This window comes from Saimiri boliviensis, chromosome 12 (assembly GCF_048565385.1).
Source record: "Saimiri boliviensis isolate mSaiBol1 chromosome 12, mSaiBol1.pri, whole genome shotgun sequence".
In the NCBI taxonomy this organism is placed as follows: Eukaryota; Metazoa; Chordata; class Mammalia; order Primates; family Cebidae; genus Saimiri; species Saimiri boliviensis.
The window spans coordinates 52852506-52871646 of record NC_133460.1 but is presented as its reverse complement, the minus strand read 5'-3'; the positions used below and the strand labels follow the sequence as shown (position 1 = coordinate 52871646).

General features: G+C 47.2%; 1 protein-coding gene across 1 annotated transcript; it reads left to right on the top strand.

Annotated features, from left to right (window-relative positions):
* Window positions 1-2656: 2656 nt before the first annotated feature.
* Window positions 2657-14057, top strand: MYOZ1 (myozenin 1). Its single transcript, XM_003939805.4, has 6 exons — window positions 2657-2746; window positions 5183-5273; window positions 8692-8870; window positions 11682-11931; window positions 12335-12500; window positions 13550-14057. Exons 2-6 carry the CDS (start codon window positions 5201-5203, stop codon window positions 13779-13781), a joined length of 900 nt encoding a protein of 299 aa, XP_003939854.2. The 5' UTR covers window positions 2657-2746; window positions 5183-5200; the 3' UTR covers window positions 13782-14057.
* Window positions 14058-19141: the final 5084 nt, after the last annotated feature.

Sequence of the window (19141 nt, the reverse complement as noted above, 5' to 3'; positions counted from 1 at the left end):
TCGATCTCTTGACCTCGTGATCTACCCACCTCGGCCTCCCAAACTGCTAGGATTACAGGTGTGAGCCACCGTGCCCGGCAAGAAATAATGTTTTTTTAAAAAGTGGGCCGGGCTTGGTGGCTCACGCCTGTAATCCCAACACTTTGGAAGGCAGAGGCAGGTGGATCACTGAGGTCAGAAGCTGGAGACTGGCCCTGGCCAACATAGAGAAACCTCATCTCTACTAAAAATACAAAATTAGCTGGGCGTGGTGATGCATGCCTGTAATCCCAGCTACTCAGGAGGCTGAGGCAAGAGAATTGCTTGAACCCGGGAGGCAGAGGTTGTGGTGAGCTGAGATAACGACATTGCATTCCAGCCTGGGTGACAGAGCAAGACTAGGTCTCAAAAAAAAAAAAAAAAAGCCAGCTAGGCATGGTGAATCATGCCTGTAATCCTAGCACCTTGGGAGGTTGAGACAAGAGGTTGCTTGAGCCCAGGAGTTTGAAATCAGCCTGAGCAACACAGCCAAACCCTGTCTCTCTAAAAGATATTAAAATTAGCTGAGACTAATTTTAGTAGTGGTGGCATTTGCCAGTAGTTCTGGCTACCTGGGAGGGTGAGGTCAGAGGATTACCTGAGCCTGGGGAGGCTGAGGTTGCAGTGAGTTGAAATCGTGCCACTGTACTTCAGCACAGGCAACAGAGTGAGACTGTGTCTCAAATAAATAATAAATAAATAAATAAATAAATAGGCCAGGCGCGGTGGCTCACGCCTGTAATCCTAATACTTTGGGAGGCCAAGGTGGGTGGATCACCTGAGGTCAGGAGTTCAAGACCTGCCTGGCCATCATGGTGAAACCCCATCTTTTAAAAAAAATAATAAAGAAACAAATAAAGCCACTTCCTAAGGTAGCAGCAACAAGGTGGTGATGGCTGCAGCAGAGGTGCTGTAGCAGCTGGTTCCAGAATCTAAGGAGAAGGTGGAGGAAGATCATGCAGTTGCTGAGGAAGAGGCTGGGCAAATGATAGGCTTTCCCCAAGGGGACTCTCAAGCTTGTACCCCTGTCCAGAGACTCTGCTGGAACAGTACGAATGGCACAGTCCAAATCCTATGTGGTATGTACTCTCTTTGAAGGAAATCTCAAGTAGAAACCTCAGAGAACAAGGCCCCGGCAGGTCAGAGGCCTATATGTGCTTCTCAGGGAGATATTAATTTCTTTTTTTTTTTTTTTTTTTTTTTTTTTTTGAGACTGAGTTTTGTTCTTGTCACCCAGGCTGGAGTGCAATGGCGTGATCTCGGCTCACCGCAACCTCCGCCTCCTGGGTTCAGGCAATTCTCCTGCCTCAGCCTCCTGAGTAGCTGGGATTACAGGCACGCGCCACCATGCCTAGCTAATTTTTTGTATTTTTAGTAGAGACGGGGTTTCACCATGTTGACCAGGTTGGTCTCGATCTCTCGACCTCGTGATCCACCCGCCTCGGCCTCCCAAAGTGCTGGGATTACAGGCTTGAGCCACCGCGCCCGGCCGGGAGATATTAATTTCTATCCTGCACAGCAGGTTGAACTGAGCATCTCAATAGCAAATGGAGGTTAAAAGGCAGATCCTGGCTGGGCACGGTGGCTCTCGCCTGTAATCCCAGCACTTTGGGAGGCCGAGGCGGGCGGATCACGAGGTCAAGAAATCGAGACCATCCTGGCCAACATAGTGAAATCCCGTCTCTACTAAAAATACAAAAAAAATTAGCTGGGCGTGGTTCTGCGCGCCTGTGGTCCCAGCTACTCGGGAGGCTGAGGCAGGAGAATTGCTTGAACCCGGGAGGCGGAGGTTGCAGTGAGCCGAGGTCACGCCACTGCACTCCAGACTGGGGCCTGGTGACAGAGTGAGACTCTGTCAAAAAAAAAAAAAAGGCAGATCCTGGCTACCTGGGAGACGGAGATTGCATTAAGTGGAGATGGTGCCATTGCACTCTAGCCTGGGCAACAAGAGCGAAACTCTGTCTCAAAAAAAAAAGGCAGATCCAAGTGTTTGTCTGTTCTTAAAACTGCCAGAGTTCAAGAGGAAAAAAAGAGAGTGAGGCAGATAGAATAATTGTCAAGTCTTCCCCACATCATCCCTGCCTAGGAGGTACTGGGTTTGGTTAATTTGGTCTCTTAATCTGCCAAAATCTAGCCCCTACAGAGAAAAGACCAACCTATCCAGGAAGTTTAAAAGAGCAGTTCCATTGTGAAGACTTCTAATCTTGTCCCCAAACATAGTACTTTAAGCCCTCCCTGCCCCAAATACACCCACAGGTCCCTCCACTGTGCCCTGGATTGGCTCTGTATGGCCCTCAGGGCATGTTCCCCAGGCTCTCTCTCTCTGACTAGATTCCTATCTGATACTTGTTGTCTACTTCCTGTCTCCCTCTTAGTCTTCAATTTCTCCCTAAGTGCTTCTTTGGATCTCAGGCTCTAGGTGCAATGTGAAGGGGAGTCCCTGGGCAGAGTGATCCCCGGTTCAGAGAGCTCAGTGGGAGAATCCCATAGGCCTTCTCCCTCCTTCCTGAGCCTCTGGGCAAGGAGGGAGGGATCTTGGTTCCAGGGTCTCAGTACCCCCTGTGCCATTTGAGCTGCTTGCGCTCATCATTTCTATTAATAACCAACCTCCCTCCCCCACTGCCAGTGCTGCCCCCACGCCTGCCCAGCTCGTGTTCTCCGGTCACAGCAGCTCAGTCCTCCAAAGCTGCTGGACCCCAGGGAGAGCTGACCACCGCCTGAGCAGCCGGTAAGTCTCCAGCTGTATCGTTAGAGAGGCTGGGGCCCACTCTGTTGACTTCTGTGTCTGTGTCTACAGTTGTGATTCTTGATCCTGGGGGAATCTCCCCTCTCCTCATCTATGCTCAGCTCCCAGCTGTCCAGTTCAGGGGAGCCAGGAAAGTTGGAAGGAGAGGGGCCCAGGAGGTTGTGGTGAATGGACATGTCAGGAGGCACCGGAAGAATGGGAAGGGAGACCCCACTAAGTCAGTAGAGTTGCAGATGTATTTTTTGCTACAGGGCTCAACAGAGGACAGCATTTCACTGAGTGCCAATTTCTCTTAAGAAGGGATAGGAGTCTATCTTATCTCAGCTTGTCCCTTTCCATTGCCAGATCCTATTACTATGTTTCTGCCCCACCTCAATTCCCCACTGCTGTGATATTGCTGAATTGACGTGTGTTGGCATTTGAATGCTCCCTACCCTCCCCAATTCCACACCCCTCTCCACTCTGGGGTCTGGGGCGGGAGTGACTGCAGGAGCAGGGACATGACTTCCCAGGCCATGTTCCAGCTGGCCTGATGAAGGAGTAACAACCTCTCCTTCCTATGGAGAGTGTTTTTGGCTGAATCTCCTCAACCCTGGCAGAACATTCTCTGTCCTCCTTGGGACTGGGGGGAGACTGAGGAGAGACCAGAGCCTGAAATCACAGCCCCAGTCTGATCTCCCAATGCAAACAAAAACTTCAAATTATGCCAAGACGATGAAACCTGCGTGCATTGCCTTGCCTGTATTATTGTTTTTTAAACACTCTCCACCTCAGCGATGTTCCTAATTCCTGCACCAACTCTATAAAAAACAGCTCACAACAAGATAAGGGCTGGTGTACATCTGTACTTCCTGTCCTCCATCCCAAGAAAAGAGAAGCCCTGGCCAGGTGTGGTGGCTCACACCTGTAATCCAAGCACTTTGGAGGCCAAGGCGGGTGGATCACCTGAGGTCAGGAGTTCAAGACCAGCCTGACCAACATGGTGAAACCCCATCTTTAAAAAAAAAAAAAAGGAAGAGGCCAGGCACGGTGGCTCAAGCCTGTAATCCCAGCACTTTGGGAGGCCGAGGCGGGTGGATCACAAGGTCAAGAGATCGAGACCATCCTGGTCAACATGGTGAAACCCCGTCTCTACTAAAAATACAAAAAATTAGCTGGGCATGGTGGCGTGTGCCTGTAATCCCAGCTACTCAGGAGGCTGAGGCAGGAGAATTGCCTGAATCCAGGAGGCGGAGGTTGCGGTGAGCCGAGATCGAGCCATTGCACTCCAGCCTGGGTAACAAGAGCGAAACTCCATCTCAAAAAAAAAAAAAAAAAAAAAAAAGGAAGAAAGAAAAAAACAGAAGAGAAGCCCTAAAGCAGCAAGTTTTCACCTTTTGGGGGAATACATACTTCTTTGAAAATCTGGGTCGGGTGAGATGGCTCACACCTGTAATCTCAGCACTTTGAGAGGAGAGAGGATTACTTGAGCCCAGAAGTTTGAGACCAGCGTAGGCAACATGGCAAAACCGCATCTCTACAAAATATACAAAAATTGGCTGGGCACGGTGGCTGACACCTGTACTCCCAGCACTTTGGAAGGATCACCTGAGGTCAGAAGTTCGAGACCATCCTGATCAATGGAGAAAGCCCATTTCTACCAAAAATACAAAAAATTAGCCTGGTGTGGTGGTGCATGCCTGTAATTCCAGCTACTCAGGAGGCTGAGGCAGGAGAATCGCTTGAATCTAGGAGGCAGAGGTTGCAATGAGCCAAGATCATGCCATTGCACTCCAGCCTGGGCAACAAGAGCAAAACTCCACCTCAAAACAAAACAAAAACCAAAAATTAGTCAGGCATGGTGGTTCACACCTATACTTGTAGCTCCATGGGAGGCTGAGGTTAGAGGATCACCTGCGCTGAGGGAGATAGAGGCTGTAGTGAGTCATGATTGTGCTGTTACACTTCAGCCTGAGCGACAGAGTGAGATTCTGTCTCTAAAAAAGAAAGAAAGAAAAAAACCCAACAATTTATCCCCTCAAGCCATTAAACCCAGGTTAAGATGTAGTGCTCTCGGCCAGGTGCTGTGGCCTGTAATCCCAGCACTTTGGGAGGTCAAGGTTGGCAAATCACTAGGTCAGGAGTTTGAGACCAGCCTGGCCAATATGGTGAAACCCCTTCTCTACTGAAAATACAAAAATTAGCTGGACATGGGGTGGGCGCCTGTAATCCCAGATAGGAGGCTGAGGCAGGAGACTTGTTTGAACCCTGGAGGCAGAGGTTGCTGTGAACCAAGATTGCGACATTGCACTCCAGCCTGGGCAACAGAGCGAGACTCCATCTCAAAAAAAAAAAAAAAAAGAAGTAGTGCTCTCCTATAGACACTCACTCTTCCTGGTCCCTGTCTATCCTCCAACTCCTCCTTCCCACCCTATCCAGGCTGAATCCACCTCCACAATGCCGCTCTCAGGAACCCCGGCCCCTAATAAGAAGAGGAAATCCAGCAAGTTGATCATGGAACTCACTGGAGGTAGGACATGTTTGCATCTACCTAGTGTGGGACTTCTTAAAAGCATCCCTAACCTAAGAGTCCCAGAAATATATATCTTAGGTTGAGCAGACAAGAGGAATTCCAGTGGTGGGAACATTGATGATGGGGAGTGGGAAGGGGAAGGGTAAGAAGAGTAGGGAGAAAGAGAGAAAATATTCAACACCTTTGGCCGGGAGCAGTGGCTCACGCCTGTAATCCCAGTACTTTGGGAGGCCAAGAGGGGCAGATCACGAGGTCAGGAGTTCCAGACCAGCCTGACCGACAAGGTAAAACCCTGTCTCTACTAAAAATACAAAAAATGAGGCAGGAGAATCGCTTGAACCTGGGGGCGGAGGTTGCAGTGAGCTGAGATTGCGCCACTGCACTCCAGCTTGGGTGACAGAGTGAGACTCCATCTCAAAAAAAAAAAGTCAAGATTCAACATCTTCTACCCTTTTCACTTCATAATCTGAGACAATATTTTGCTATGTTACCCAGCACAGGTCAGGGACCACAGGACCCATGAGTTAGTGAGGTATATTTGAGGAAGAAAATATAATGGAGACTGGCATAGACTAAGGTCTCAATAAGTGGTTAATTTCCCTTCTTTCCCCAGAGCTAGGGAGCTTGTGTAAGTACTTAAAATGGAAAACTGTACTGGCATGTTTCCTGGGGGTAAAGAGCTCTTTAATCCCTAGAAACTCTTTGGAGTCAGAGCTCACTGAGGGAAAGAAAAGGGAAAGAGGTTAAGACAGGAGTCTGGGCCAGGTGCAGTGGCTCACACCTGTAATCCCAGAACTTTGGGAGGCCAAGGCTGGTAGATTGCTTGAACTCAGGGGTTTGAGACTGCCCTGGGCACATAATGAAACCCCGTCCCCACAAAAAGTACAAAAATTAGCCAGGTGTAGTGGCATGTGCCTGTAGTCCCAGCTACTCCAGAGGCTGAGATGGGATGATAGCTTGAACCCAGGAGGTGGAGGCTGCAGTGAGCTGTGACTGCCACACGATGCTTCAGCTGTACAAAAACATGCCGGTACAATTTTCCATTTTAAGTACTTACACAAGCTCCCTAGCTCTGGGGAAAGAAGGGAAATTAACCACTTATTGAGACCTTAGTCTGTGTCAGTCTTCATTATATTTTCTTCCTCAAATACACCTCACTAACTCATGGGTCTTGTGGTTCCAGACCTTTGCTGGGTAACATGGCAGGATATCGTCTCAGATTATGAAGTGAAAAGGGTAGAAGGTGTTGAATCTTGACTTCTTTTTTTTTTGAGATGGAGTCTTGCCGGGCGCGGTGGCTCACACCTGTAATCCTAGCACTTTGGGTGGCTGAGGTGTGTGGATCACCTGAGGTCAGGATTTCAAGACCAGCCTGGCCATCATGGTGAAACCCCATCTTAAAAAAAATAAATAGAAATATGGCCAGGCGCAGTGGCTCAAGTCTGTAATCCCAGCACTTTGGGAGGCCGAGGCGGGTGGATCACGAGGTCAAGAGATCGAGACCATCCTGGTCAACATGGTGAAACCCCGTCTCTACTAAAAAGACAAAAAATTAGCTGGGCATGGTGGCACATGCCTGTAATCCCAGCTACTCAGGAGGCTGAGGCAGGAGAATTGCCTGAACCCAGGAGGCGGAGGTTGCGGTGAGCCGAGATGGCGCCATTGCACTCCAGCCTGGGTAACAAGAGCGAAACTCCGTCTCAAAATAAATAAATAAATAAAATAAAATAAAATAAATAATAATAATTAAAAAAAGAGATGGAATCTCACTCTGTCACCCAGGCTGGAGTGCAGTGGCGCGATCTCTGCTCATTTCAGCCTGGGTGACAGAGTGAGACCCCGTCTCAAATAAACAAATAATACAAATAGGGCCAGGGCTGTGTCTCACACCTGTAATCTCAGCACTTTGGGAGGCTGAGGTGAGAGGACTCCTTGAGCCTGGACAATATAATGAGACCTTATCTGCACTTAAAAAAAAAAAATAGGCTGGGTACAGTGGCTCATACCTGTGATCCCACCACTTTGGGGGGGTGAGGCAGGTGGATCACCTGAGGTCAGGAGTTCAAGACCAGCTTGGCCAACATGGTGAAACCCCGTCTCTACAAAAATACAAAAATTAGCTGCGTATGGTTGCAGATGCCTGTAATCCTGGCTACTCAGAAGGCTGAAGCAGGAGAATCGGTTGAACCCAGGAGTGGGAGGTTGCAGTGAGCTGAGATTACGCCATTGCACTCCAGCCTGGGTAACAGAGTGAGACTCCACTTCAGAGAAAAAAAAAAAATAGCCAGGTGTGGTGGCACGTGCCTGTGGTCCCAGTTACTCTGGAAACTGAGGCAAGAGGATTACTTGAGCCCAGGAGGCTGCTGTGAGCTGTGTTCACACCACTGCACTCCAGCCTGGACAATAGAGCAAGACCCTGTCTCAAAAATAAAATAAAATAGGCCGGGCGCGGTGGCTCAAGCCTGTAATCCCAGCACTTTGGGAGGCCGAGGCGGGTGGATCACGAGGTCGAGAGATCGAGACCATCCTGGTCAACATAGTGAAACCCCGTCTCTACTAAAAATACAAAAAACTAGCTGGGCATGGTGGCGCGTGCCTGTAATCCCAGCTACTTAGGAGGCTGAGGCAGGAGAATTGCCTGAGCCCAGGAGGCAGAGGTTGCGGTGAGCCGAGATCGTGCCATTGTACTCCAGCCTGGGTAACAAGAGCGAAACTCCGTCTCAAAAAATAAAATAAAATAAAATAAATTCAAAGGTAGGCTGGGTGCTGTGGCTCACGTCTGTAGTCCCAATATTTTGGGAGGCCGAGGCTGGTGGATCAGTTGAGCCCAGGAGTTTGAGACCAGCCTGGCCAACATGGTGAAACTCTGTCTCTACCAAAAGATATAAAAATTAGCCGTGGATGGTGGTATGGGCCTGTAATCCCAGCGACCCAGGAAGCTGAGACAGGAGAGTTGCTTGAACCTGGGAGTCAGAAGCTGCAGTGAGCTGAGATCTTGCCATTGCATTCCAGCCTGGTAATATCTATTTGTATGGCATCTGTATTTAAAGGTGACTGATGACTCCACACAAGATTGGCCTCTGGGCTTTTCCTGATGCCATGGTTTCTCCAGTGGTCGCCATCTATGATGTTCCTTTACTCCTTTTGCTCTGTGCCCCATACCCATGCCTCTTTTACCCCATTGGCCTCTGCACTGTAGTATCCCCTTTGTCTCCACAATGCACCCCAGTTCCCATGCATTCCCTCTAAGTTCCAGAAAATCAAAATCCGTCACAAACTAGACAGCATTTGTTCCCATAAATTATCTCTGCCAGGACACACATACACACTTAGTAATGGATGAGGTCTGTGTTCTGAGTCCAGAAATCCCTACTTTCCTCTTTCCCTTGATTCTTCTTCTTTGCCTCCCTGAAAGGTGGACAGGATAGCTCAGGCTTGAACCTGGGCAAAAAGATCAGTGTCCCAAGGGATGTGATGTTGGAGGAACTGTCACTTCTTACCAACCGGGGCTCCAAGATGTTCAAACTACGGCAGATGAGGGTGGAGAAGTTTATCTATGAGAACCACCCTGATGTTTTCTCTGACAGCTCAATGGTGAGTCTGAAACTTTATCACTGTCTCAAAGCCTGGTGCCTGTTCTGACAGCTTACTAGTAGGCCTGGAACCTCCAAAATGCAGTCAACGTTCCCTCCCTGAAAATGTATAAATTTGTTAAACCCCTAGATATATTGAGCCCCCAACAGCTCCAGGGTGAATTACAGCCCACCTCCAAAACCTAGTTTCATCATAGAGCCACTGAAGGGTTGGAGAGTACCACAAGCTTAGGGAGAAAATTCCTTCCCAGTAAGGGTAAGTGTTAAAGATAAAACACAGGATGCCCAGTAAGGCAGTCCAGTCTTGTATTTTGAAGTTGAGATACACAATGAATATTTTGTTAGTAACGTATGCCCCATTCAATATTTGGAAAATGAAGATAAAAAATTTTAAAAAGGTTAGAAAGAAGATAAAGAAGGCCGGGTGCGGTGGCTCTAGCCTGTAATCCCAGCACTTTGGGAGGCCAAGGCGGGTGGATCACGAGGTCAAGAGATCGAGACTATCCTGGTCAACACAGTGAAACCCCGTCTCTACTAAAAATACAAAAAATTAGCTGGGCATGGTTGCGTGTGCCTGTAATCCCAGCTACTCAGGAGGCTGCGGCAGGAGAATTGCCCGAACCCAGGAGGTGGAGGTTGCAGTGAGCTGAGATAGCACCATTGCACTCCAGCCTGGGTAACAAGAGTGAAACTCTGTCTCAAAAAAAAAAAAAAAAAAAGAAGATAAGGAAGCCAGGCATGGTGGCTCACACCTATAATCCCAGCAGTTTGGGAGGCCAAGACAGGTGAATCATCTGCATGAGGAGTTTGAGACCAGAGTGTCCAAAACGGTGAAACCCTGCCTCTACTAAAAAAAGAAAGAAAGAAAAGAAGAAAGAAGATAAGGCAAAGAATAAACTTAAAAATTTAAAATACAGAATACCCAATTAAATTTGAGTTTCAGCTGCACAATGAACTCTTTTAAAAATATGTCCCATGTAATATTTGGGACATTAAAATAAAAATACAGGATGTCCACTTAAATTTTGAATTTCAGATGCAAATGAAAAATTTTTTAGTGCAAGTAGGTCCCATGCAATATTTGGGGCATATCTGTACTAAAAAAGTGTTTGAATCAGGTGTGGTAGCTCACACCTGTAATTCCAGCACTTTGGGAGGCCAAGGCAGGAGGGCTTCTTGAATGCGGGAATTGGAGACCACCCTGGGCAACATGCCAAGACTCTGTGTCTATGAAAAATTTAAAAGTTACCAGGGCGTCGTGGTGCACACCCATAATCCCAGCTACTCTGGAGGCTGAGGTGGGAGGATGGCTTGAGCCTGGGAAGTAGAGGCTGCGTAAACATGAGCCATGCCACTGCACTCTAGCCTGGGTGACAAAGACCCTGTCTCAAAAAAAAAATATATATATATATTTGTTGTGCATCTGAAATTCAAATTTAAGTGGTATCCTATATTTTATTTACTAAATCTGGTAACACAAGGCAGAGTTAAGTGAGTTTTTACAGCCATCTCCCATTTGAGCCATTCTTTCATTTAAAGGGTCAGTCTATTCCCTAAGGAACCACAGGTGTGGAGACTGAAACTATCCTTCAAGATATCTTCTAGTCAGGCTGCTTCTCCAAAGAAAAAGGAGACTGGAGAGGCAGGGGCCAGGCACAGGATGTTATAGCTGAAGAGGAGGGGGCCTTCTCTATTTCCTTTCTTCCTCCTCTACCTTCTCTCAGTGGCTGGGGAGAGTGGAAATAGATGCCTGTATGGGGCCAGGGGCAGAAATGTCTATCAGTGGTTCTCATGTAGGAGCAGAGTAAAAGTGCTGAGCTGCTCATATCTAACTTTAGGAGGCCAAAAGCCCTTTTTTTTTTGCCAGGATCTGGTTACACTGGGTGGAGCACAGGGATGTACATGGTGGGATGGCCAGGAAAGCCTCCTGAAGGTGGGGTTATTTTTAGGCTTTGGGTTTGAATGTAGTGTTGCCCTTTTGGCCACCCTTCCCCCCACCTGCTACAGCTTCACTGTCAGGAAGTCCTGGTCCAACAGTCACCAAGAGGAGAGAGGGAGGGAAAGAAGGAGAGAGAAAAAGAGTTCTGACTATTGGACAAGCTGGGGAAGGGAGGGGGCAGAAATTTCTCTAGTTCTTATAATTAAGACTGGGTTCTCCATGGCAACCCCATACTCCCAAATTTTAGCTGGGGCAGGGCACAGCTCATGCCTGTTATCTCAGGACTTCAGGAGGCTGAGGCAGATAGATCACTTGAGTCCAGGAGTTTGAGACCACTCTGGGCAACATGGCAAAACCCTGTCTCTAGGAAAAGAAATGCAGAATATAGCTGAGTGTGGATGTGTCCTGTAGTCCCAGCTACTTGAGAGGCTGAGGTGGGAGGATTGCCCGAGCCAGAGAGGTGGAGGTTGCAGTGAGCAGAGACTGTGCCACTGCATTCCAACCTGGGTGGCAGAGCCAGATCCTGTCTCAAAAAAACAAAACAATTTTTTTCTTTTTTCTTTTTTTTTTTTTTAGCTGAGTAGGTGTCTTGGTCTTTTTTGAATTGTTAAGGATGGGAAAGGGGAGCGTGGAGAATGTGCTACCCTTACCCTAGGTATAACTGGAGGAAACAAGCCAAGGGGGTCCTGCCTCTTAAGAAGAGTTTAATTCTCTCAGTCAGCCCATGTACTACCCATCAATCGGAGGAGGAAATCTCAGAAAATTCAGGGTCTTCTGGTCAGCCACTGTCTCTGCCTTTGCTGAACATACTTCTGTTTTTGTATATTTTCCATACCCATTGCTAACCTTCCCCTCACTTTGTCTTCTTTCCAGGATCACTTCCAGAAGTTCCTTCCGACAGTGGGAGGACAGCTGGGCACGGCTGGTCAGGGATTCTCCTACAGCAAGAGCAGTGGCAGAGGCGGCGGCCGGGCAGAGGGCAGTGGCTCTGCCGGACAGTATGGCTCTGATCAGCAGCACCATCAGGGCTCTGGGTCTGGAGCTGGGGGTACAGGTGGTCCTGCGGGCCAGGCTGTCAGAGGAGGAGCTGCTGACACAGCAGGGGTTGGTGAGACAGGGTCAGGCAAGTACACTCATCCAAGAGTAATATGTTTGTTCCCTGGAGCAGAGTTGTCCCAGGAATGATGTTTACGCTGAGTATTGGGAGCAGAGGAGGCCAGTTTAAATGTCTTGATATTAAATATAATAGTATCAGTTTAAATATCATAAATATCAATTCCCTGGGTTCATGAGATGTGTCTATTCTACTCAGAAACCTTGTTTTTCAGTTACTTTCCTGGCTTTTTGGATTCAGTCACAGATCTGCCCACAGATTATCATTATGCCACAAACCTTATACAATTACCAGGATATTGTATATTTACTCCCTGGCTCCTGCAATTTCCCTAGTGTAAGGGTGCGGGATTAACTTTCATTGGCTACTAACTGCTATTATTTGACTGACTTTTCTCTCCCATGGCTACCAGGAGATCAGGCAGGTGGAGAAGGAAAACATATCACTGTGTTCAAGACCTATATTTCTCCATGGGAGCGAGCCATGGGGGTTGACCCCCAGCAAAAAGTAGAACTTGGCATTGACCTGCTGGCCTATGGAGCCAAAGCTGAACTTCCCAAATACAAGTCCTTTAACAGGTATGGGTGGTAAGGAAAGAACCAGATGCATTCTAGTGTGAGGCACTGTATCTTTAGTTAGGATGGAGACTTTAATTCAAATGTTTCAGAAGGAGGCTAAGGAGAGATGGCAGGGATATGGGAACCTTAATCCAAGGTCCTGCTCTTTTCACTCTATCTCAGCTTCATCATAGCAGTGTGATGAAGGAAAAATTTGCTGGGAGGCAGGATTTGAATTCTAGTTCAAAGGTCACTTATTATCTGTGTGGGCATGGGAAAATCACTCTGCCTCTGAGCCTGAGTTGCTTTGAATGTAAAATGGGAATAATATTTTACATGTCTGAAGGTCTCTTGAGGCTGTCTTCCATTCAAGGTTAGGATGCCATTATTATCCCTGTAATATGATTCCATTTCCTTATACCCTGCTTTATTTATTTACTCTTTATTTATTTATCTATCTATTTTATTGCAACTGAATTTTGCTCTTGTTGCCCAGGCCGGAGTGCAGTGGCATGATCTGGGCTCACTGCAACCTCCACCTCCTGGGTTCAAGTGATTCTCCTGCCTTAGCCTCCTGAGTAGCTGGGATTACAGGCGCCTGCCACTCTGCCAGGCTAATTTTTGTATTTTTAGTAGAGATGGGGTTTCACCATTTTGGCCAGGCTGGTCTCAAACTCCTGACCTTAAGTGATCTGCCTGCCTAGGCCTCCCAAAGTGCTGGGATTACAGGTGTGAGCCACTACACCTGGCCTTTCTACATTGTAATGTAAGGTGACCTCAGACACTTGGGTCTATAGTATTGGGGTCCACTTTCTCTGAAATGCTGGTCAGGGTCACAGCTATCCAAGAGTCAGTCTCTGGTACACTTCAAACTCCTTTCTCATTATTAACTTTGGAGAAGCAAGCTAACCAGGAAAGCAAAATGGGGTGCGAGGGAAGAAGAAGTAGTACAGATGCAATCTCAAACTAGAATTCACAGACGTCCCTATTCTCAAACAGGGTAGCATCTCATGATAAGGCTCTGTTTCTTTTATTCTGATTTTTAATTAAATAATATGTCCCCTTCTCAGGACGGCAATGCCCTATGGTGGATATGAGAAGGCCTCCAAACGCATGACCTTCCAGATGCCCAAGTTTGACCTGGGGCCCTTGCTGAGTGAACCCCTGGTCCTCTACAACCAGAACCTCTCCAACAGGCCTTCTTTCAATCGAACCCCTATTCCCTGGCTGAGCTCTGGGGAGCCTGTAGACTACAATGTGGATATTGGCATCCCTTTGGATGGAGAAACGGAGGAGCTGTGAGGTGTTTCTTCCTCTGATTTGCATTGTTTCCCCTCTCTGGCTCCAATTTGGAGAGGGAATGCTGAGCACATACCCGCCATTGTTAATCCAATATCCTTGTGGGAATGGAGGGAAAAAGGAGAGATCTGCCTTTCCATCCTTTACTCTAAGTCCCCACTCCACACATGTTTCCTCACCAACTCAGAGCTCCCCTTCTACTTGCTCCATATGGAACCTGCTCTTTTATGGAATTTGCTCTGCCACCGGTAACAGTCAATAAACTTCAACGAAAATGAACTCATTCTTCCTCTGGTATTTGAGGGCAGATAAAAGTGGAGGCTAACAATGCACGGAGACTAATTAAAGACAAATACTAAACATTCATTATGCAGATATTAAGACGGACCTGAGCTCTGGTTGCTTATACACCTACACCCATACCCACAAAACCACATTCATAGTTATTTACAAAGACATTTATTCAACAGTACATAAGAGAAATAATCACGCATAAACACACATGCCGGCCCATATGTTAGCAAAGCTAAAAAGCTGCCGTGCACTGCAGTTGGGAAACAGGTGTTGGTGACCCTGGTGTTCATTCTCTTTATGTAGTTGATTAGAAGCTGGGACAATCAGGGTCATCCTGATTGTCAGACTAGAGCATGCCATAAAGTTTCTAGATGACACCAAAGTGGGTTTAGGAATATATGTGTCAAAGGTTACACATTCCCAAAAGGATGAAATAGAATAGGGAGCCATGTGGAATCCAGAAGGAAATGGGAGAAAATAGCTACAGTAATAGTATGCCAGGCTCTGTGTTGAATACAGCAACAAGAAAAGATCTAAGGCCTACAAGGGCACTATGGTGGTACCCAGAAAGCAGCATGGCTGGGAAGAAATCATAAGAGCCCAGTAAGAATGAGCAACAATATTCTTTTTGCTGATTTAAAGGATGGGGTCTGTAAAAGTCCCAGGCTTACTCTCATGTTACACAAAGTAAGAATAATGCAGACCAGGAAGAATAAAAAGATGGCAATAGGGTCTGAGAAAATAACTTCTAAGGAGAGCTGGCTGAATTCAATAGAATCTGCATGAGATGGACCACATTTTAGCGCACCTTGGGTCAAACGGCATTTACCCTGGTCATCTTCACTTATAATCTAACGAGCAAATTCCAGATACCTCCTTTTTTTTGAGATAGGGTCTCACTCTGTTGCTGAGGCTGGAGTGCAGTGGCGTGATCTTAGCTCTCAGGTGCAAGTGATCCTCCCACCTCAGACTCCCAAGTAACTGGGACTACAGGAGCACGTCACTATGCCTAATGTTCTGTATTTTTTTTTTTTTTTTTTTTTGAGATGGAGCCTTTCTCTGTCGCCCAGGCTGGAGTGCAGTGGCACAATCTTGGCTCACTGCAACCTCCGTCTCCTAGATTCAAGCAATTCTCCTGCCTCAGCCCCCTGAGTAGATGGGACTACAGGTGCACGATACCATGCCCAGCTAATTTTTTTTTTTTTTTTTTTTTTTTGAGACGGAGTTTCGCTTTTGTTACCCAGGCTGGAGTGCAATGGCACGATCTTGGCTCACCGCAACCTCCGCCTCCTGGGTTCAAGCAATTCTCCTGCCTCAGCCTACTGAGTAGCTGGGATTACAGGCACACGCCACCATGCCCAGCTAATTTTTTGTACTTTTAGTAGAGACGGGGTTTCACCATGTTGACCATGATGGTCTCGATCTCTTGACCTTGTGATCCACCCGCCTCGGCCTCCCAAAGTGGTGGGATTACAGGCGTGAGCCACCGCGCCAGGCCTTTTTTTGTATTTTAGTAGAGACGGGGTTTCACCATGTTGCCCAGGCTGGTCTTGAACTCCTGAGCTCAGGCAATCCTCACGCCTCAGCCTCCCAAAGTGCTGGGATTACAGGCGTGAGCCACTTCACCCAGTCTAATTTTCTGTATTTTTTGTAGAGATGAGGTTCACCATGTTGCCCAGGCTGGTTTTCAACTCCTTAGCTCAAGCAATCTGCCCGCCTCAGCCTCTCAAAGTGCTAGGATTACAGGCATGAGCGCCCAGCCTACCTTTTAAACTTGTATACAAAACTCTGCACCCCCATCCACCCCGAATAGACTCTGAAAGAAAGATCTGGGTGCAAGACCAGGTCATCTGGGATATGTTCCAAGAAATCCAAGCAGTATAAGGGAGTGAGAGGAAAACCAAAATTTCTTTTGAGCTATTGGGACTGAATCCCACCGGGGAGTCTTAGAAACAATGCTACTCAAAATGTGGTCCATGGATTGGCAGCAGCAGTATTCCTAGGGGCTTGGTTAGAATGCAAACTCTCAGGCCCAGGAATCTCTTTCCTTTTTCTTTTATCTTTTTTTTTTTTTTTTTTTTTTTTTTTGAGACGGAGTTTCACTCTTGTTACCCAGGCTGGAGTGCAATGGCACGATCTCGGCTCACCGCAACCTCCGCCTCCTGGGTTCAGGCAATTCTCCTGCCTCAGCCTCCTGAGTAGCTGGGATTATAGGCACCCGCCACCATGCCCAGCTAATTTTTTGTATTTTTAGTAGAGACGGGGTTTCACCATGTTGACCAGGTTGGTCTCGATCTCTCGACCTTGTGATCCACCCGCCTCGGCCTCCCAAAGTGCTGGGATTACAGGCTTGAGCCACCGCGCCCGGCCGTCCTTTTTCTTTTTTTTTTTGGAGACAGAGTCTCCCTCTGTTGCTCAGGGTGATGTACAGTGATGCAATCTTGGCTCACTGCAGCCTCAACCTCCCAGGCTCAAGCAATCCTCCCACCTCAGCCTCAGGTAGCTTGGACCACAAATGTATGCCACCCCACTCAGCCAAGTTTTTGTAGACACAAAGTCTCACCATATTGCCTGGGCTGGTCTCGAACTCCTGGGCTCAAGTGATCTTTCCACCTCAACCTCCCAAAGGGCTGCCACAGGTGTGAGCCACCAAGCTTGGCTGGAATCTATGTCTTATTAATCTCTCTAGGTGATTATCATATGCTAGAAGATTTTGAGAAACATTATGGTAGAATATACCTTAGAATGGCTCCACTGAGGGAATGAGGAACTGGAATATTTAGCTACCAAATCCCATCTCTCATTGGTTGTAGATTGTTTCTTGTAATGTTAATTCCACTGGCACTTCCAGATAGAGGTACTTAGGTGTTTGAGGTAAGAAGTTCTGGGCCTGTACAAGATCTGTCTACCAAAGTTGAGGTGAACTCTGGGGTAGGATGAGGGAATATGGATAGGGCACAGTTAAGATCCGAATAAGCCTTAGCCTTCATCAGATTCTCAGGTTTTAAGTCTATGAGCCCCTCAAAAGTTTAAGGACTATTCCTTTAACAAATGTTTGTGTGCCTTCTGTATTCCAGGTGCTGTATCAGGCAAAAACAGTACAAAGACAAATAACTTTCCTGTGAAAAAGAACTTTCACAGTCAACCATAAAATAACTATTAAATGCCTTCTCTTAGGCTAGGTGTGGTGGCTCATGCTCGTAATCCCAACACTTTGGGAGGCCGAAGCAGGCGGGTCACTTGAAGCCAGTAATTCAAGACCAGCCTGGCCAACATGGTGAAACTGTCTCTATTAAAAATGCAAAAAAATTATTCGGGCGTGGTGGCACACCCCTGGAATCCAAGCTACTTCAGAGGCTGAGGCAAAGAATCACTTGAACCTAGGAGGTGGAGGTTGTGATGAGCCAAGTCATGCCTCTGAACTCCACCCTGGGTGACAGAGACTCTGTCTCCAAAAAAAAAAAAATCTTCTCTTAAAGTTGGAGAAAAAAATGTCTAGAGTCTGCTAGTCAACAGCTTTGAAAACCTGGAAATAATTTTTTCAAGCTTGGAATATCTAAAATTTTAACTATAACAAAAAATCATGATACCAGTTTATTAATCTAGAGGGAGCCGAGGTTGGTTGTAAAATCGTCTCCTCAGTAGGAAACTCTACTTAGAAGTCAAATTATAATCCATCGTAAATTACAATGGTGGCTTCAAGGGCACACACTTGTACAGGACCCAGCAAGAAATCTGGTCAGATTTTCAAGTTTTGCCATCCCTTTGCCTAGTTCCATTCTTCTGTTAAAACACCCTTTCAACAAGAATTAGCCAGGTGTAGTGGTGGGTGTCTGCAGTCCCAGCTACTTGGGAGGCAAGATGGGAGGATCACTTGAGTGGGAGAGGTGGAAGTTGTAGTGAGCCGAGATCGAGCTACTGCACTCCTGTCTGGGTGACAGAGACCCTGCCTCAAAAAAATAAAAAACAAAAAGACCCTTTCTTCCACAGTGCTTCATGCATTTGAATACCATGGTTCACAGAGGCAGTACATTGGCCACAGTTAGCTGTGTGTCCTGCTCACAGGCACCTTGTTTGGCATCACTGTGCTTTAAAAGTAGCTCTGGGCCGGGCACGGTGGCTCAAGCCTGTAATCCCAGCACTTTGGGAGGCCGAGGTGGGTGGATCACGAGGTCAAGTGATCGAGACCATTCTGGTCAACATGGTGTAACCCCGTCTCTACTAAAAATACAAAAACATTAGCTGGGCATGGTGGCGGGTGCCTGTAATTCCAGCTACTCAGGAGGCTGAGGCAGAATTGCCTGAACCCAGGAGGTGGAGGTTGCGGTGAGCCGAGATCGCGCCATTGTACTCCAGCCTGGGTAACCAGTGAAACTCCGTCTCAAAAAAAAAAAAAAAAGTAGCTTTTTAAGATAGGAGTCTGTACTCTCCAGTGGGTCCTAGTCCAAATGTCAGGTCATCTTTTATTGTCACTTGCCTAGCCTCTGCAGCCATTTGATTTAGCAATTTTAAGGGTTTCTTTTTTTTTTTTTTTTTTTTTGAGACGGAGTTTCACTCTTGTTACCCAGGCTGGAGTGCAATGGCGCGATCTCGGCTCACCGCAACCTCCGCCTCCTGGGTTCAAGCAATTCTCCTGCCTCAGCCTCCTGAGTAGCTGGGACTACAGGCACACACCACCATACCCAGCTAATTTTTGTATTTTTAGTAGAGACGGGGTTTCACCATGTTGACCAGGATGGTCTCGATCTCTTGACCTTGTGATCCACCAGCCTCGGCCTCCCAAAGTGCTGGGATTACAGGCGTGAGCCACTGCGCCCGGCCAAGGGTTTCTTTTACATAAACCACACGCACCCATGATACGACTCCCCCAGCCATCTGGACTGCTCATTCACTACTCTGGAGTCCAGGTCTGTGCTGTCCAATACTGTGGTCACTAGTTGCATGGGGCTACTGAGCTCTAAATGAGCCCAGTCCGAAATGAGATTGCTAAGTATAAACACCAAATTTTGGAAGTTTAGTAAGAAAAAAAGAATGTAAGCTATCTTGTTAATAACTTAAGATTGGTTACA